Source organism: Epinephelus moara, chromosome 2 (genome assembly GCF_006386435.1).
Source record: "Epinephelus moara isolate mb chromosome 2, YSFRI_EMoa_1.0, whole genome shotgun sequence".
NCBI lineage: Eukaryota > Metazoa > Chordata > Actinopteri > Perciformes > Serranidae > Epinephelus > Epinephelus moara.
Genome location: NC_065507.1, coordinates 9,195,131 through 9,215,651, shown reverse-complemented (window position 1 = coordinate 9,215,651; position 20,521 = coordinate 9,195,131). Strand labels below are relative to the sequence as shown.

The window sequence follows — 20,521 nt, the reverse complement described above, 5'->3', positions numbered from 1 at the left end:
AAGGATCAGCATCAAATCTCTTTTGCCTCTGAACACTTTGGGACTTGAGATGTTCAACAGATTTGTGTTTGTTCTCACACAGGAAAAGGAACTACGAGGCAGTCTGCTATGCTTAGTTTATATAAAGATCAGATATGATGTCAAGGTCCCGGGTTCAAATGCACGGCAAAGGAGCAATAACATTTGCATCATAAAATATTTATATATACAAGGGTTCCTGAAAAATAAATGGCAATGGGGTTGCGAGGACTAACCCAAACACGGCAAAAGTTTCAGTTTAGAGATCTTAATGTGAATTATCACCTTTATCCGTGTCAATAATTCATACATTTGGGAACATTTTACTATTTCACATAAGCAGACTAAGACTGAGATGGAATTTGGTCACTAGACATCCTGCATCAGCAAAAGTGTTGGACCAGTTTTGGATTTTGACTAGTTTGTGGTACCAGATGAAAAGTCAGTTGATTGTGGAAGACATTACAATAAATCGTCTGAGGACCATGAACGCCTGCTCTTCACGTTACAATAATCTGTCCAATAGTTGTGAAGACATTGTAAAGTGCTGGACTGACAAACCGACTGACCTCTGACACCGTCATCGTTTGAGCCACGTCACTAGCATAGCTACTGGCTAAAGATAGGTCCTTGGACCTATAAATTTTTATGATGGATTTTAAACCAAAGTACCAGTAAGAGTCATCTGTTTCATTTCAATTCAGTGTTGAGTCAGCAGGGCATGAAAATTAGTATTCATCAACTGCAAAGCTCTATAAGTTAAAAAAGGTTTTGTCGTCTCCTCGTGTGCCTCAAGAGCATACATGGTTTATTTCCAGCTCCCCTTTCAGGGAAACACAGTGTGTTACCTTTAACATAAATACAGAGGTCTTAGCCAGTTTTAAGAGCCTCTTCACTGTGACATGTTCGCAGTTTTGCCATTTTCCTCCTACTAGTTATCATTATGGTTAAGGATTAAATGTCACTACCACACTCCCTTACACTGTAAATGCAGGGATTGTGGTAAACCAATTAATATCTACCTTTGGGGCTCTTGCTGGCTATTTTGGTGTAAAGAAAATGCCTCCAGGGTTATGATTTTGTAACCGCAAGAAGGTAAGAGTGTGCATGGGCTGGCAAGTGTGCGCACATGTGTGTGTGGAAGTGTGATGTCTTGAGACTGCTGCATGATGCATGCACTCGAAATCTGTTAGTTGCTAACCTGCAGAGCATCTCTTATATAATGGCAAAACGCTTCAGTACATTTAAAAAAAGAAAGAAAAAAAAGACTGAATTCACACGCATGCACACTCTTGCACAGTCACTCTCTTTTACACACACACACACACACACACACACACACACAAAAATAATAGTGTAATTCTTATCATATAATCGAGTCCCTCGCCCTATGCTGAAGTACTCCAATTTTACCAGTGGCTGAAAATCATTTTCCATGCTTTTGACTATGACAAACATCTTCCCTGCAAACCGAATACAATACCTTAATGATTCCATTACTGTATTTACTGTGGTGGTTGGCAACTGTTCGCCCACATGCTCAGTATCTGCATTGTCTCACCCACTCACGAATGGTTTAGGTGCTGGTGGGAAGGTAGAGAGCCTTCAGTTTTGAGTAGAACACACACAATAATGCTGCTTTACACACAGGCGTAAAAACACCTCTGACTCTGACTAAACACACACACACAGCGAAACACTGCAACACCATCAGGGTTTGCAATTACAGTGATTTGCAGTTGGAATTTTTCCAGGAATAAACTCCAGTTACAACTTCTCATGCATATTAAAATCCCTGGGATGATAAATATTTTGAGCCCCAATGCAGTAAATAATCCTTAACATATTGAGTATGTTTTGTCACTCTGTGATTTCAAGATGACAAAATGAATGACAAAAGGAAAATAGTGTGAATCCAAGTCTGAGGATGTGGTCTACAAGTGTCTCCCTCCACCCCACAGAGAACAATTAACTGCGCTATTCCCAGTTATTGAGCAGGTTCCTGAATGAGGTATTTCATGAATGGCATCTGTATCATCACCTATTAAATCTATGCACCCACACGCCCATTTTAACGCTTATAATAAAGACACAGGCCTGTGTCTGTAAGGAGAGATGCCTTTGATCGCTCCTCACCGTCTCACCTGCTCTTTCGTTGCCAGCTCTTTCTCCAGCTGTCGGTGTTTGTTGTGCCACACCAAATAGTGGATAGGATAACGACTCTTCTCCGGAGTTTTCTTAGCAGAAATCATCCTCGGATCATAGTTTGCCTCCTGCCCTTTCTTCACTGTGGATTGTAAGGATACTTTGCTGTTAATTTACGCTATATAATCAAACCTATCATCCTTTATCGGCGGTGATGCCCAGCGGCGTATAGGGGCAGCCTTGCGCGTCAGAAACAGTGAATGACTCCCCTGCCTGCTCTGCTTAAAATACACAGCAAAGCCCCGTGAAAATCATTTGTAGAAATAAACCCCTTCGTTTGATTGTCTCCGTAGATCAGGCTACACCTTTATTTCTTAACCACCCGTTCCTCCACCTCTTGCCTCCCTCTCTCTTCCTCCCCTGCCTACTCTAACACATCTATCCTCCTCCTCTCCTCCCATCCGGTGGTGACTGAGAAAGATGCGTTGACAAGCTGCAATGAAATGTGCGCACAGTCAGCCAATCCGCTGTCAGGGATGTAGTGATAAAACATATGCCTCGTGAAAAAAGAAAGAAAGATGAGAAAACCCGCAGAAATTATATGTAATGTTTAAAAGGAAACTACAGAGCACATCCCCCTACAGGAATCTTATAGTAGTGATGGACTGTGGAGATTTTAAAAAGTATACATAGGCTACTGAAACCTTGTTTGTGTTAGATGTAATTGATAGTTTGTTTTATTCAATTAAAATCTATAGTTTGTCTCTGACTGTCTAGGTCCCTATCTAGATCTAGGTATGTTTTATTTTGCCTATTTATACATTTTTTGTATGTGTATTGTATTTGAATTTATGTGTTGCTGTAATGTGATAACAAGAACAACAGAAATATCACCACTACTACAACCCTATTACTACTTCTAATAATAGCCTTATATTATTGTTATTCTTTATACTAACAACAATAACAATAATGTATATGTTTTATGGATCTGATAGTTACATAGTGACATGAGTCTAACTTTTTTTTAGTAGCCTAAATACATAAAACTTTTGTTAAAGGAATGTGCTCTATAGAATGGGTTTTGAAAGAGAGTGTTGCTAGTTTGCCCATTAAAAAAATAAATAAATAAAAACAACAATTAATTATTTAAAATTGTATTTAAAAAAATACATAAAATAAAACAAAATTAAATAATATGGAATAAAATAAAATAAAATAAAATAAAATTAAATATCACAGATGCAGAATCTGCAGAATATAACATTTCACCAGTCTGTAGGCCTTTATTGCTTTATAAAGGAGATAACATGTAGGTCAGGGTCAATAGGATGTCTCACATTTATATCCTGTTCATCTGTCAACATTGTGTTGCTGAAATGTGATAATAATAACAGAAATACCACCACTACTACTAGCCTACTACTAATGTACTTCTCATAATGGCCTAATCTTATTCTTGATAATAATAAAAACAAAAATAATTTACATTTTATGAATCTAATAGTTACATAGTGACATGAGCCTAACTTTTTTTTAAGTATCCTAAATAAATAGAACTTTTGTTAAAGGAATATGCTCTTTAGTGTGTGTTTTAAAGGGGACTGTGACCATCTGTTGCTAGTTTGCCCATTAAAAAAAATAATAGAAATAAAATAAAATATCACAGATGTGAAATATCTGCAGAAAATAACATTTAACCAATCCTTAGGCCTTTATTGCTATATAAAGGAGATAACATGTAGGTCAGGGTCAATAGGAAGTCTTACATTTAAATCCTGTTCATCTATCTGAGTTTAAAATAAATACTAGTGATTTGATTTTTTATTGCTCTGCTTTGATCAGTCTGTGAAACCCAGCTCACCTTTAACATAATGACAGGATTATTCTTGCCCCCTCACCCCTCCCTGCCCCTCCATAGGTAGGCTGCAGGGATGTTGGGTGTGTGTGCGGAAACTGACAGGTAGAGAGCTGCCGTCTCTCGGTGAGTCGCAGGCAATGCAGCGAACAGATTTAGTAAATATTCCGCTATGAGGTTCATACAAACAGCCAGATTAACCATGTTCGCATAACTTGCCTCCACACTTGAGTTCAGTGGTGGACGTGGGCGAAGAGACCTCAGGAACAAACGGGAAATTCAACTGTCAGCTGGCCGGGAAAACCGATCACACCACCCGGCTTCCGGGGATTCAGGGGCCGCATCGGTTGACTGCAGACGTCGGTCGGTAGCTCGGGGGAGTAAAGGCGAACAACCACATCATCGCCGACATCCACCTCTCCATTTCAGCGACTTTCGAGATGTCGAGGAAGCTACAGAGGACAGAAGTCTGCGCTGACTGCAGTGCGCCAGGTAGGGAGGAGGAAAATAAATCAAAAATAGACCACTACACTGGAACAATACATCGGGAGGGCGACACGGTGGGACAACAGCACCGAAGCTGCTGTCACTGTCAGCGGGTCCGCAGAGCAGGAAAACGGCCAGGGCTAACCAGCTTCGCTTAGGCCCCAAATAAACAGTGAAAAATAGGCGTGTTATCACAACGGGAAAACCTGAGGCTAATAGCTGCTAAACATTAATTGAGAAGCTTGATATTCATATTCAGTTGACCGAGACCATATGTGAAGGCTTCCAGCTTGTTTGCTGCAGTGGACCATCTGAGTGTCAGATTTATGTCGCTTTCCTACTTCAACAGACGTTTGTTTTGATTTTCGTGACCGGGACAGACTTCTTAACGCGTTAGCTTAGCATTGCTAACTAGCAGGCGATTTTGACTCACTGCGTTGCTGGCTATTATTAAACACTGCGCCCGCCCTCAGTGTATTAACATGCACTATTATGAATATATTTCAACCCCATTATGTCATTGTTAGTGCTCGCCCGCGGCGTTTTGAGATTGTGTACCTGGCTAAAGTTGCTATCCTAGCTACACCGTTAGCTAGCCTAGCTAACTTTTGCTCAACGGCAAGTTATTGCTGAGCCGATTCTGCTAACGCGTCAGCTACCAGCCAGTCGCTTTAGCGGAATCTGACATTAGTTTTTGGTAGTTTCTGTACACTGTTGTAAATTCCGGACAGACATTACCTACTTGAGTTAAGATTTCTATATAATATATATTTCACTGCATTTGTAGTCTCTTCCACAGTTTACAGATTGAATTCTCACCAACGCTGAGGGGATTTACAGGAGCAAATTCGTGTGAAAGCCACCCAAATTGGAACATTTAGCTAACCCGATTTAAAAGAATAAACAACGCTATATTAAACTTCAAGTGCCAGATAAAGCTAGTGTGTTGTCCATGTTGTTGTGCATGAGTAAGTGTGACCACTGCAATGAGCATTCACATTTTCAAGTTACTTTTACCTCGTTTGCCCCTGTCAGTGCTTGGAGGAAAGTGGGGAGGTGATACCAAATAAACCTTGGAATCCTCTTCCGAGCATCTACCTTGCACATGTCCTCATATCTAGTTTGAAGCACTCGATTATTGGTGTGTATGCGTGTTGCCAGCATTCATTCATGTGTACATGTATTACAGCAGCTGCCCTCTTCACAGCTGCTCCCCCTGATAGCAGTGTGTTCAAAACTGTCATAAGCTTTAGGGTGCTACTGCTCAGTGTTCAGGATCCTGCTGACTACACCTTGCTTCTGCTTTATGACCTGAATCTATTCCCTGCTACTACTATACGCTTACCTTCCTGCAGTCTGTCCTCCTGCCCCCTCAGTTGCATCTCCCGCTTCATCTTCTGACCAGCACTAACCAACCCCAGCTGAATGTGTTTCCTTGAATGCCATTGCCATTAGAGTATGATTAATGTGTGATATTCCTGACAAATTAATCCTGTCTGGAAAAGGAAAAGATGTGTGCTCATTGTCAAGTAATTGTCTTTTTACATGGGTTTCTCTAGATGAATTTCCTGATTTTTCATGATAGTGTTTAGCTTGTTGGTGTTGGTGTACCTGAAACTAGCTGTAGATTTCTTCTGCTACCATCAACTCTTTGCATGTTGCTCCTCCTTACGACGACGTACACACACACACACACGCAGTGCGTTCTGCAAAATGCTGACCTAGCCACTGGTGACAGGCCACCTCCCTACTACCAAGCTTTGTGTCATACTGGGGGATAACTCGATGGCATGGCTACAAAGGACGACTGATACTCCCAGTCCGAGCCAAGCCTCAGGAGGCTTTAATGTCACGCCGTGGCAATCTGCACGGTTTATGGCAACAATGAATCATGTTGTCATGATGGTAAACTCTTTATTGAGCCCAGATGCAACTGTATAAGAAACTGAGATTCTTGTGCAAGCATTTAGAGCAGCGTGACAGTGGCGTCCAATTCCTTTGTCGTGTTGTGCTGTCAGGTTCTACTGTTGACGTCGTGACCGGTGTTTGGGCAAGTTCAGAAAGCCAAAATTAGAGGAAGTAAAAACTGTGTGTGGGAATGCAATCAACCTACATGTTACTCCTGGGTATTTAAATGGTTATTTAGAGCTGTGAGGCTCCTCCAGTGTGGAATATGAATTAACCTGTGATGAGTTTTAGTGTAGAAACTTAACAGTTACCAGTCGAATTACGTAAGTGCAAGCATTAGTTTCAGTGTTTATTTTAGCAGGAGTTTTTCAGCCTTTAAATGCTATCATTCACCGTTAATACTTATTGTTATACATGTTTTTATGCAGCCTTTAGTGGCAGTTATAAAAACAAATGTCAATGCTGTATCGACGAATTAGGCCAACTTTAGGCTAAATTATGTCATGCTGCAGATTTGGCCAATACTCTGCTGCCAATAGTCTATTCAGGTCTAATAGCTTAATGGTGTAGCCTCATATTGATCCAGCGAGCCAAGCAGATAGCGTAGCCTGTGGGAGTTTTTATATTTATTACACAGATTAAGGAATTAAATTGCTGCAGTCCGGCCTTTAAAGCCCACGGGCTACTGTTCTAAACTAGGCTATAGCTCTTATCAAAGCCATTTTGTATTTGCTGCTACTTTTTCTGCAGGCAAAAAGACTTACAGCATGTCAGTTCATCTGATGATGGACTATTTTAGCTCCATTAATACCCTAAGCCCAGACAGTTTTATCCCAGCCCGAGAGTGACTAATACAGATAGTGGATGTGTGTGTGTGTGTGTGTGTGTGTGTTGGTGAATACATCATGTAAGTGTGCATATATTTGTTTTGATATTGCAGACTGTATTAGTTGTGAGCTGCTCATCACATCAGGGTCCTGAGGGCATAAACATGACCCAGACTCTGTGACTCGTCTGCCAGTGTCAGTAGACTGGCATTGGCTGTAGCTGCTTCCCGTCTCGTCCTCACAGCATTCACACTCATCTGCACTGATGTCTTGGGTGGAACAAAAGTGATGTTCCCACCAGAATTTTGTATGTCACTGCAATATCACACCGAACAGACTAAAGCAAATACCAGATGTTGTTATGGAAACCTCAGGCTTCTGTCGAACACTAGTAGATCTGACATTTGGCTCAGCCAGTAAGGCACCACCGGTCTTATACCAAGCTGCTTATGACTGAAAGGTTAGAGTTTGCATGGTGTATGTATGTGTGTAGAAGCATGTGCATTTTGAGGATGTTTCCTTTATCTGAAATTGAAATGTCTTCAAATATTTTCTCCTTTTCATGTACTTATATTTACATACTTAGTATAACCAGTAATATATGATATGGTGAAAAATCTTCTGGACTTGTGTAACCTTGACTGTAACTTCACTTTAACCTTCAGCCTGACTTAACTGCACATAGTTTCCTGCAGTTTGGTCGGTACAACATTGAGCCCTACATTTGTAAGCACTTCAATCAAAGCAGGACTCTGTGCATGTATTGGTTTATCACTGAGTGGCAATTCATGGAGTACACTGAGCTCAGGGGAGCTATAGTACAACTCAGCATATGGAATATTCAGTGTGTGTATGATCCATCTCTATACCGTATTTGGTTCTTCCACATGGCATCTTACAACTGTAGCTAACAGTTTACATAGGCTGGCTGATAATTCAGTGTTATCATTTCTTCATGTTATCATCTTGATATACTGTCTGACTGCCCAGTCCTTACTGTGAAGAATACCTTTTTTTCCTGAAATTCTCCCAGTTACAACACTACTGTGTTTCCACAGCTCTTTGATAAACTACAAAGATGCATATCTTTTGAGGATGACTTTGCTTTTAATGTGTATTATACAATACTATAGTATATAACAGCACGAAAATCTGTGAAATTCAAAGGACTTATAATCGTAATTGGAGTTTTGGTGACAGAAGATCACCGTACTTAAGCTTTATGCTGTTGCTCAGCTCTACGTTTGTCATTCTGTGCATACATATCCACATATTTCATTAAACACTTCTTATTGCAGGTTAGCAGCTGAGAAATTAAGACTAAAATGAGCATATGTTGGACTTGACCTTGAATGAGAAAAGAGGTCTGAAAGGAGCATGTGTTTGACTTGACCTTGAATGAAGCCTGGCCAGAGTAGCAGTGTCAGTAGAGCACATGTCTACTTGGAGGGAAAAAATGGCACCGCAGAGTACTGTGGTAGTAAACTGTAATTTAGGCCCCCCACATTCTAATACTTGCACATTGAAGGTATTATTGTAATCCAGCCTGGACTAACGTGACTGTTGTGATAAAGCACATAAGATTCTTTTGCAATGCTTAAAAGTCTTACCACCGGACACAGCATGTTTATAAGACTTGTAATACCATTTATCTGTTTCTCTTTGCCTGTAAGACCCGGGCTGGACCAGTATCAACCGAGGGGTCCTGATCTGTGATGAATGCTGTTCAGTCCACCGCAGCTTAGGCCGCCATATCTCCATAGTCAAGCACCTGAGGCACAGCGGATGGCCTCCCGCACTACTGCAGGTAAGACTGAGAGATGAAGAGTGAAGGAAAGGGAAATTAAGTTAGAGCAAATGCAGTACCAGAGGCCCAGAGTACTACCACTGAGAGTGAGGATGCAAATCCATTCCGACTGGTTTCTGTGTTTATGAAAAAAAACAGGTTCTTATTTTCTTTATTTATGCTAATTCTGCATATCCATCCTTTTGTATAAATATATATTTTAGCTTTTGGTCACCAAAGCAATACATTCAAAATATTACATTATGATGTTGCAGTTTGGGCTGCAACGCGACTTCACTCACCATAATATTCTCATTATTCTCTTGCATTACTGAGTCACTACTGTGTGTGTATGTTCTAGATGGTTCAGACCTTGGCCAGTAACGGGGCCAACTCCATATGGGAACACAGTCTTCTGGACCCTGCTCAGGTACAGAGCGGTCGGAGGAAACCCAACCCCCAGGACAAAGTCCAGTAAGTATACTCCCTACAGGCTCGGAATACACAAAACAAAACTATCACACATCTCCCACCAGTCACCTTTGTTGGGGGAAATTATTGTCCCTGCAGCACAGGATTGCTATATAATCTTTTTGGACATCATTTGTGTTTGCAGTAGTGAAGAGCAATTGCACCCAGTTGTTCTGTAATGCTCTATGAACAGTTGTCTCCTATGCATGGATCACCTTCCTAATGAATACTGCTCTGTTCTCATAGGGATTTTGTATACCTAAATACAGGATATGGTTTGTCTTTGTAGCTTTTTAGTGCTTCTTTTGTGGTGAAATGTAGCTCTGGGAGTGTCCTGAGATCAAGAATTGGACCTGCAGGAAATAGTCTGTTCCATTCACTTAATTTGTCATTTCACAAATGTGTAGAAGCACATTGTGCACAATCTCTTTCGAAATATACGACATTGTATACTGTGTTAATGTCTGTGTATAACAAGCAGGGAACCATTAGTTACCCATCAATTCTGGCTTATTCAAGTAAGATGGGAAGGAACCCTGCTCGGGCCTCACTGAGCAGCAGCAGTGTTGTTAAGGCGGGTAGTTCTTAGCTTAGGACTTTTTCTTTGATAAGAGAGTGGGATTTTTCTCCTAACACAAAGAATCAAAAGGAGAAGGAGAAAAGTGACATCAAAGGATGAAGTGCTTTTCAGTCAAAATACAACTCAGCTGTTTGTAAAAAAGAACATCTGGCATTCAGGAAAAACTTAAAATTGGACTGGACCTGGCCTGTAGTTGCAAATATGATTTTTCTGACGTTTGAATTTCATGTCGGGCAGCAGTCTCGTAACCCACCAGCTATCGGCCTGACAGTGATTTAGCCTCGGGGAGTATTTCAGGGGTTTCGGTGTAGCCGGTGGATATCAGGGCCAAGACTTCCTCTTCCGACCGCTGCACATTTCAGCTAATCTCTATAAACAAATATCTGCATTGAGCTGGGCAGTATATCAATATGATATTAATATCTTGATATGAGACTGGGTACCATCTTAGATTTTGGATATCGTAATAATTTAAGTGTTGGATTTCCTGGTTGTGAAGGCTGCATTGCAGTAAAGTGATGTCATTTTATGAACTTACCAGACTGTTCTCGCTGTTCTACTTTTGCCTTTACCCACTCAGTCATTATACCTGCCTCACTGATGATTATCCATCAGAAATCTCATTATGTTTATTTTGTGAAAGAACCAAACCTCAACCCGAAAACATTGTAACATATTGTCGCAATATCAGTATTGAGGTATTTGGTCAAAAATAATGTGACATTTGATTTTCTCAACATCACGCAGCCTTGTATCCATATATGAATGCAGACAAATAAATAAATAAAGCTTAGATGATAGCTGATGGGTTATGATTGTGCATTTCAGCCAATGCGTTCCGCCTCTTTTGCTCTCCATATGGGCTGTTTACCTGCTACTCAAACGTGATTGGTCAACAGTACTCCAACAAGAAACAGACTACAGATGGAAACCAGAAAGCCACTGATACCAAAATGTTGTCCAGTTGCCTATATTAATATGCAGATATCTGTTTATAGTGATTACGGCGGCAGTAGCTCGTAGTGGCCATTTTAAGTCTCGAGTGTGGACAGGTAGCTGGAGAGGTGCCAGTTCCTCCTGGGCACTGCTGAAGTGCCCTTAAGCAACACACTGAACTCTTTCCTGCTCAGAGCACCTGACTATGCGGCAGCCCGATTACTCATCTCTCCAGAACAAAAATAGCATTTCTATACGTCCTGTGTGTGCATGTGTGTATATTTTTCACCCACTGTATGGGTGTGTGTGTAATGAAAAGATAACAGTGGAATGAAAAAACAACAATTTCCCCATCTTCATCTTCTTCACCTTCTGCTCCTGTGCAGTCCCACTAAGTCAGAGTTCATCAGAGCCAAATACCAGATGCTGGCCTTTGTGCACAAGCTGCCCTGCCGCGATGATGATGGCGTCACCACCAAGGACCTCAGCAAGGTGAGGGCGCAGTGTTTCACAGCAGAGGGGTTGAGAATGTCAGCGTAATTAGCCTATATAGACGTTGCCATACTGCTGAACTGTGTGTGTAAGCACAAAGGATGTTTCATTTATAGATGTCAGTGGGAGACACAAACACACACTGATAAAACCCTCCCGGCAGGCAGTGATCTGAATGACACAGCAGGATATAATAATGATCTCTAATGCTGTGGAGCTCCACTGGGTTAATAAGGGGATTCTGCCTGTTTCTGTCTCTTCATGATGTTTAATCTTTACACCCCCAACACTCTCTGTTTCTATCCCTCTCCTCTCTACCTCTCCTCATTGTGTCTTCATTAGCAACTTCACTCAAGTGTGCGGACGGGAAGTTTAGAGACGTGTCTTCGGCTCCTGTCCCTCGGCGCTCAGGCCAACTTCTTCCACCCGGTCAGGAAAAATCTACTCGCTGACTCACTCCATTTAGCAATTAGCCATGCTGTTCAGTTACTCTCTTTATGCCAGGCCTCTTGTCCTGACTCTGTTTGTGTGTCTAACTCCAGGAGAAAGGCACTACCCCGCTCCATGTGGCAGCCAAGGCAGGTCAGATCCTGCAGGCTGAGCTGCTGGTGGTGTACGGTGCAGACCCCGGAGCACCTGACATCAACGGACGCACACCTATGGACTACGCAAGGTACAAAACAGTGGAAACACACTTCTATGATAACACAGATTGTATTTAAAATGAAATCTAAAATAAAATCTCCTGTGAGAGAATGGTGAGGGAGGAGAATAATTTGTGTTGTGTGTCTGTGTTCCAGGCAGGCGGGTCATATAGAGCTAGCAGAGCGGCTGGTAGAGTGTCAGTATGAACTGACGGACAGACTAGCCTTCTACCTTTGTGGACGGCGCCCAGGTAACCCACTGCACCAGTGTGTGAGCACCTCACAAGCCCTTAAGCATAGTTAACTTCAGTGACATTTGTGGTAGATTGTATCCAGTTATTGTGTCTCCTCTCCTCTCCTCTCCTCTCCTCTCCTCTCCTCTCCTCTCCTCTCCTCTCCTCTCCTCTCCCTCTTCCTCTCCCTCTCCTCAGATCACAAGAATGGCCATTATATCATTCCTCAAATGGCAGACAGGTATGGACCCTGATATTATTGTTTTGTATTAACGTGATAATGAGTGTCTTGCATTTGTATGCATGGTGTGGTTTAATTGCATGAGGTATCTTTGTTAGTACACTTGAACTTTGCCATACTTCTATGACTGCTTCTTTTCACTGTGTCCCTCTGGCGTGGAATTATTGACACTGATGCAGTTCAGTGTTCTGACCAGAGGGTGGCACTGTAGTACATATAACCCCACCCAAATAAGGAGTTTATAAAAGGAGGTCTTTGACATCTCAAAAGAAGCTGGTTGTTTATTTTAAATAGTAATCTAAGGATTAATTATTACAGGTGTCTGCATTTGTTTAGATCGTTGAGCTCTGCTTAGTTTATTAATCCTAAACTGCAGGTTTGATTTGAGAGGTACAGAAGTGCAGAGTCAGGTTATGATAAATCAAGCTCAGTAGCACTTGGCTCAGCTTCTTTCAAATATTTGATGGGTGCTGGGTTTTCTCAGCTGAGCTGAGTCAGAAGTAGCTTGAAAAGACACTCCCAAATGTACACGTCAGGCTGCTAAACTAAGTGCACCTCAATATCGGTTTGTTACTGAAGTGGGTCTTACTTCTGGGCTGCTATCTAACTCCACTTGCATCTGTTCTGTTCTGGTGAATGGTTCCTCTTGATAATAACAATTAAAGCTGTTTTGATGTGGCTTCTCTACCCCTCTTTCTGTCTGTTTCTTCCTTTTTCTCACTCGTCTTCTGTTCTCTCCATTTCGCTGCGCTTGGTGGAGCCAGAGCTCGTCCTAAGTGCCCGACACAGAGGTATCTTTACTTTCCTTGTTCCTTTTTTCCAGAGTCTCTTCCTTTATGTCAGTCCCCTCTGTCTGCTACCCCATCTTTTGTAGATTTCCCTGTTGTATACCACAATAGGCCTATCTCGTCTGCAGCAGTTTCACAGTGGGAAGATTGGTAGGCCTTAATCGGTCGTCACTAGAAAATGGACTTGCACAGCTTTTCTGATGAAAACAAATCTAGATGACTTGAAGCTGTAAGGAAATAGAGGGCCAGAGGACTTCCTGGTGCTCAGGAGAATGACCACACCAATCATAACCATATATTCACATTGCACATGTGCATATATAATTAGTGAACAACCCTGGCCACAAAAAAAAGAGAGCTTTTTCTCAAGTAGCTTACGTCTACCTAAAATAAAATTTCAGGATATGCAGGGAGACTTTTGACATGTTTATATCTGTGTAATAAAACTTAATCATGTCTAACATATTTGAGACTTTATCTACAGAAACAGGTTTTAGCTGTCTAGCTGTAGCTTGAAAAATCAGACACACCCTGTCACTTTACCAATGACTATATAGAGATGGACGATGCGTCTGTATTTTCTTCCACTGTACAAAAATGAAGCCAAAATATCCCGTATACGGCTGCTGCCATCTTGCGTTTGTGACGTCATTTGGAGCCAGAGTTGTTGCAGTTGTAATCTCTACAGTATTGAATTCCTGCCATGCAAGCAATCATGAGCAACACCATTGATTGCAAGCACACCGATTACCACAGAAAAATAAACACTTGAACATACATCAGCGTGATAAGAACTTCCTGAAATGACAGAAACCATCTTACGGAAGAGTTTATTTCATGTGTTCTTTGATCTTTTAGCTCATGTCCCATCCACTAACATAAGGGGGCGGTGTTTATGACCTATACTGCAGCCAGCCACCAGGGGGCAATCAAGATATTTTGGCTTCACTTCTGGGCAGCTGTCATGTCGTTGGTCTTTACAATAAAGTCTGTTGACTGTACAGAGAGTTGCTCTCAGGTTGACTTGGCTCTGATGGTCATCACTATTACATCAACCCCTTTCAATCTGACACCCGATGCATCCCACCTTTAATGCCCTCTATCTCCCTGTCCCCCCTCTCTTTAGCCAAACACCCTTCCCACCTCCTCACCTCTTGCTCCTCTCTCCATATCCACGTCTACTTCCCCCCTCCCTTTGCCTCTGTCTCTATATTCCACTGTATCTTTGTGGTGCCTGGATGACTGTTGTCCTCTGTGTTTTTTAGTCTGGACCTCTCAGAATTGGCCAAGGCTGCCAAGAAGAAGCTCCAAGCGGTGAGTTGTACATTGGCTTGTTCATTCACATTACAGTTGTAAAGGCAGTGGTAAGACTTGCCTCAGTCAAAGTTGTAGTCTTCACACAATAGATTTAGCCAGTTTTCTTGTGTCTTTGAAAGTAATTTAAAAAGTACTTGGTAAAAAAAATGGGCAAAAAAGTTGGTCGGTATAACAGACAGATTTTCTGCTTGTTGCCAAAATAGTGTTTGTCCTCTCCAGGACCATCTGTTCAGCCCCACAGAATGATACAAATCCAAAAACTGACAGCTGATGGTTAGTTATCAACATTAAAAGGACTTAAGTCACAAACTATGACACAGAAGTGTTAGGAAAAATGAAAATGAGACGGCATGTCAAGAAAATCTTTTCAGCCCATATGACTGTGGATTAGGTTGTTTTAATGTCTGTATTCTGCTCTCTTTCATTTTCTACAATACACACCTGTTGATATATCCGGGGTCAATTTGTTTGTCTGTACGGCAGCTCAACAATCGGCTCTTTGAGGAGTTAGCGATGGATGTCTATGACGAGGTAGATCGCAGAGAAAACGATGCAGGTGAGCCTTTTCTCCTCTTTCCTTTTGTCGTCTATGAGATAGACACATCAGTCTTGTGCTTTGACTTTTTCCTTATATGGAACTGAGATGTTGAAAGAAATAATAAAAAAAAAAACACTCCCACAAGACATCACTGACATGAACTTTGAGAAGAAAAGGAGAGAAAATGAGGTGTTGAGAGAACAGAGAGTGAATCTGAAGAACGGAGTGAGGAGAAAGGGAAAATGACTGTTGAAGAGGAAAGCCAAATGGAGTGAGTGAGTACGGGAGGAGGAGAGACGAAGTGAGGAAGTGCCTCAGAAATTCTTGAGTCTCTCTCCTCCTCCTCGGCTTTCTCGCTCCGTCTCCTCTTTTTTTTCCCGTTTCTTCTCTCCCTTTCCTTCAGCAGCAGTAGCAGTCAAATTGTGCTTTCTGACAGAAGCACCGCAGGTAAGTGGCAAGGATACAGAGACACACACACACACACACAAAGAGACACACACAGCTTCACACACACACACACACTCAGCCACAAAAAGGGGAGGGCTCAAAGCACAGCAGTGGATTATAGGGGCTGAATTTCAGTTTTAGGATCTACTGTATGATTTTTACTGTGCTTTGGTTATGTCTCTCTGCATGTGTGGGTGGATGGACTGCGTGTTTGGCTGCCCATGTTCCATATTACACACACGCATACACACACACTCACACACAGACTTATTTTTTGCTTAATGTTTGTGTCTCCAGTGTGGCTTACAACCCAGAACCACAGCACTCTGGTCACAGAACGCAGCGCAGTGCCCTTCCTACCAGTCAATCCTGAGTACTCTGCCACACGTAACCAGGTAAACACACTCATTCATGCACAAACCTACAGTTCAGGTAGCATGCATACACTCATATACACTTGTATTAGCTGATACAAATGAATGCATAATGAAATTGAGGATAGTTTTTACCTGTAGACAATTACGAAACTGAGAAAAAGAAGAAACCAAAGAGAGAGGATTATAGCACATTGTGATATCTCAGACAGTAGACAGTGTATGTGTTTTGGTGAGAAGCCGAGAATGAGTGTGAAATTGACAAGGGATGTTCTTCAGCTGTGAAAGAGGAGGAAAGATGTAATCCATCTGTGTTTCTCTCTCCCCCTCTCTTCCCCTGGCTTGCGCTCTCTGTGTGTGAGAGAGAAATCCCATATGTCCTCTCACATAGTTTCTCCTCATCTGTGTGGCTCATTAGTGTAAACATTGACTTTTAACACGGGTATATACACACACAGAAAAAAGCAGGGGCATCGCCACGTTTGCTCTGCACTGACTGGGCAGTTCACTGTGGTCAGTAACTGCTGTCTATTTATGGTGGGAAACAGAAGAAAAACACACTCAGACACATTTAGAGTTGAACTTTTCTCCTTCTTTTGTCTTCAAAAAAAAGTGCGTTATGAATAGCATTGTGTAATGCTTCTAATTTAGCACTTCGATGAAAATTGACCTTTTTAGTTTCCAGTATGCCAGCATACTAGTGTAATTGCACGGTTTATGTTTCTTTCCTCATGTTTGTGTATGTGTGAGCACACTTGTGATGGTGTGTGTGTGCGTGTGTGTTGTGAGTGTTAAGTATGACTGAGTTTTTCCACAGCACATGGTCGTTGACCACAGTAGTCACACAGACTGTGAACCACTGACTGTGGGCTGGATTGTATCTGTATTCCATACAACTGATGATATAACTTTAAAGGGATAGTTCAGATTTTTTAAGTGGTTTGTAAGAGGTGCTTATTCATAGTTTATGTATTACCTATAGAAGATGCTGGTCGGTACACCCCTAGTTTGAAGAAGCAGGCAGGAGTCTGACATGTAAGCTAAAATATGTACTGCTGTGGATGGGATCAGCAATTAAACATATTTTAGCCACCTAAAAAAAAAGTCACACCGAACAACACACTTTTCAGTGGAGTCTGGCTTTTACGAGAGTGATCCAACAACTTCAGTTCCTCATTGGAAATCGCTGTATGAGGGAAAGGTAAAGCAGTGGAAATACTCTCAATATAGCTTAAACTTAAACTCAATAGAGCTTGAACTTAAACTGATATTGACTGCTTGACATCCACTTAATTTAATACACTGACCATGGATGAGTACCTCACACAACCCCACTTAAAAATCTGAACTCTCCCCGTAAGAACCGTACAGTCATTTTCAGACAGCCATGCCAGTGTGTGCACATGAATGCATATATTAACCAAAGCTTTAATTTCGGACTCGTTTCTTTTTCAGGGCCGTCAGAAGCTGGCTCGTTTCAACGCTCGGGAGTTTGCCACGCTTATCATCGACATCCTGAGTGACGCCAAAAGGAGACAGCAGGGGAAAGGGCTCAGCAGTCCTACTGGTGAGACACTGGGAGGAAGTGACCGAAAATTAGGACGGAGAGCGGAAGGCAATTATATAGCTTTTTAAGAATGGGGAGGAAAAAAAGCAAGAAAGAAAAAAGCCTTGAAAGTCTTTGAAAATAAACATAAATAGACATGGGTCATTGAAAGTGTTTTATGTATTTTGTGCAGGAATAGAAATTGAAGTTGTCTTGATATTGCCTTTATCACTGTAACACAGCACAACTGAGAAGTGAGCACACATTTAAGCCTCTCTCTTTTTAGTTGTTGTCTGTGAGTTATTTTAAAACCTACTAGGAATTCTCAGTGTTTGATCTGTGTCTAAAACTATGCCTGTTGGGTCTTTGAATTTGAGGGAATTGGGCCTGGGAATTCAATGAATCCTTGATTTTGATATTAAAGAAGGTGCAGGAACCCTGACAAGGTGTTATAACTTAATCGAGTCACAAATATCATTCTGCAGTCTTTTTTATCTCTGCAGAGATGGAAAGATAAAGGAGGGTTGATAAACTGTTTATGTGACAAATGTAATAAATAAGCACATTTTTTCCTTTGTCAGATCAATTGGATTTGGGCATAGATGATGACCAGCATGACTACGACAGCGTAGCTTCCGATGAAGACACAGACAGCGAGCTTACCACCCAGAACAATAACAACACACAACGCAGCAACCGTGCAAAGGTATAGTACTTTAACACACACTACTTAATCTGAAAAACCAATGTGCATCTTGCCACATGCTCACTTACCCCAACACTGTATTCAAGGTAAAATCTACTAATACACACATCTGCACAGGCTGACGCACTAATGACTTTTAAATTTTACACAACACTCGTCCCCTCGCATAAACTATTAGAAAAGTAATTGCATCAGCTCGCAAATCTCTTCTATGGTTTCCTCTTTATGACTGCTTGTCCCAGCATGCTTTGCGGGGAGTGGTCACAGTCAGGGCTGCCACATAGCTCCTGAGTGACATCATCAGCTATTCTCGGTCCTTGTCAGAGAGGCATTGTTCATACAGTGAGTGAGAGAGTGTGTGTAGTGAGAAAGAAGAGAAGAGGAGATTGAGTGAGAGCAAAAGAGAGGGAAAATGGTACAGAGTGGGAGTGGTGAAAATGACAAAGTAAACAACAGCTAACCCAGTAACTATCTCCTTTTTCCCGTGGACTTGTTTAGCTCATTGGGCAGAACTCAGCAAACTACAAGTCAGAGGTTCCACTCCCATAGCCACTCCAGAAATATGTGCATCCATTATAATGTTGTGCTCGTATCAAATTGCATTGTGTGGCGTTATCTACAGAACTACGTGGAGCCGTAAGAGTAAAATAGAAGTGGATTGGACAGGAGGTAGAAGAATTGTCAATGAAAGACATACTACATGGTTTGCTTTTAGGGAGTGGTATAGAAACGTGTTTGAGCATGCTTCAGGGCCACAGGAAGTAGGGGGCAGATGGTGCATTGAGAACAAGAACTGAGGCTCTACTGTCTACATGTGTGTGTGATCAGCTGTAGTACTGGCCTTCAGGCTGCAGGCCAACGCTCTTCCCTTCACACAGTTGTCAGCTCTGTTTTGTCCAACTCAATAGGCACTAATTCACACATCCCCATATTATCTCTGCATAAAAACGGCAGACATTACACACTGTATAGAGAAATAAGGTGTTCCACACTGGGTTTAAAGCCTTCACAAGTCTCACAATGTTAGTTTCCTCACTTTGTTTGTGCCTCTCTGTCCACCTGTCTGTGTTTCTGTCTTTCTTTCTACCTGTCTGTCCGCCTGCCTATATGTCCTGTCAATGCAGAGTATGGACTCATCAGATTTGTCAGATGGCCCCATCACCCTGCAGGAGTACCTGGAGGTGAAGAAGGCTCTGGCCTCCTCAGAAGCCAAGGTGCAGCAGCTGATGAAGGTTAACAACAACCTGAGCGAGGAGCTCCGGCGGCTTCAGAAGGAGGTAGGGCCGTATGGAGGGGGGGTGAAAGGATAGGCAGAGGCGAATTAGACATAAAAGGTCAGAGGGTCAGCCCCTGCAGATGAGAAGCACAGAGCAGGAGAGAGAGCAGAAAGTGGGAGTTAAGCTTATATGTCATTTATTTATTTATTTAGTTTTTATCTCGTATAATAGTAATAGAGAGCAACAGGGGGCAGGGAAGAGAGATGGGATGAAGCTAGAAAGGTCAGCATGAATTGTGTCGTAGAAAGGTTGAGATAACCTAGTGGAGAAGTCGGATTATAAAATCAGATAGAGGATGACGCCTGACGAAGGGGAGGTATTGAAGAACACACAAGGCAGAGTGACAAAGACAGGTTGGCAAAATGAGAAGCAACAATTGATTCAGACAGAAGGAGGGCAGGATGATGGAGAGACAAGTGAATATTTTAATATCTTTGCAAGCTGATGTATTTTTCCTGACAGGGTGTCATTTTCCCTACACTGTTATCTGTCGAAGATATATTCGGTTACAGCTTTTCAGTGTTATTTAATAACGAGAGCAGACGTCATTGGAGGGTGCTACAAATGCTCGTCATCATAGTTGTCATTTGTAGTTTAGACAGCTCTCGCGTAATAACGTTCATTTGTGGTTCACTGTCGCTTCATTTCGTTTACTGTGAGTCATCATCATTAGCTCATTGTGTTCATCAGTGGCTGCCACAGTGTCAGATTATGTGACCCATGATTCATTCATGTGTTTATTTTTGTAACTTGATTGAGGATTCAGTTAAGCGTTGAGGCAAACATGCACTGTACAAGCAAACATTTACATGCGCACACACTGCAGATAACAAATACTGCGGTCAGAACAGTTGGTAGTCAACAGTGCCTCAGTGCAGGTCAGCCCTCATTTCCCCTCATTGA

General features: G+C 41.9%; 2 protein-coding genes across 7 annotated transcripts in view; one reads left to right on the top strand and one right to left on the bottom strand.

The window, feature by feature from the left end:
- Window positions 1–2,604, bottom strand: part of ankrd13b (ankyrin repeat domain 13B) — a 58,196-nt gene extending 55,592 nt beyond the window's left edge. For both annotated transcript variants that reach the window (XM_050058945.1, XM_050058953.1), the window contains exon 1: window positions 2,163–2,604. In XM_050058945.1, coding sequence (XP_049914902.1) covers window positions 2,163–2,270 — 108 coding nt within the window. In that variant the 5' untranslated portion in view covers window positions 2,271–2,604. The remainder of the gene's footprint in view (window positions 1–2,162) is intronic.
- Window positions 2,605–3,918: 1,314 nt separating this feature from the next.
- git1 (G protein-coupled receptor kinase interacting ArfGAP 1) overlaps window positions 3,919–20,521 on the top strand; it is a 34,876-nt gene continuing 18,273 nt past the window's right edge. For 2 of the 5 annotated variants that reach the window (XM_050058711.1, XM_050058686.1), the window contains exons 1-15: window positions 3,923–4,513; window positions 8,916–9,049; window positions 9,390–9,502; window positions 11,402–11,507; window positions 11,850–11,936; window positions 12,050–12,180; window positions 12,308–12,402; window positions 12,583–12,625; window positions 13,390–13,416; window positions 14,679–14,727; window positions 15,214–15,286; window positions 16,013–16,110; window positions 17,545–17,656; window positions 18,217–18,341; window positions 19,466–19,618. In XM_050058711.1, coding sequence (XP_049914668.1) covers window positions 4,462–4,513; window positions 8,916–9,049; window positions 9,390–9,502; window positions 11,402–11,507; window positions 11,850–11,936; window positions 12,050–12,180; window positions 12,308–12,402; window positions 12,583–12,625; window positions 13,390–13,416; window positions 14,679–14,727; window positions 15,214–15,286; window positions 16,013–16,110; window positions 17,545–17,656; window positions 18,217–18,341; window positions 19,466–19,618 — 1,398 coding nt within the window. In that variant the 5' untranslated portion in view covers window positions 3,923–4,461. Of the gene's footprint in view, window positions 4,514–8,915; window positions 9,050–9,389; window positions 9,503–11,401; window positions 11,508–11,849; window positions 11,937–12,049; window positions 12,181–12,307; window positions 12,403–12,582; window positions 12,626–13,389; window positions 13,417–14,678; window positions 14,728–15,213; window positions 15,287–16,012; window positions 16,111–17,544; window positions 17,657–18,216; window positions 18,342–19,465; window positions 19,619–20,521 lie in introns of all 5 variants that reach the window. The other 3 variants (XM_050058720.1, XM_050058703.1, XM_050058695.1) reach the window with 3 other exon arrangements.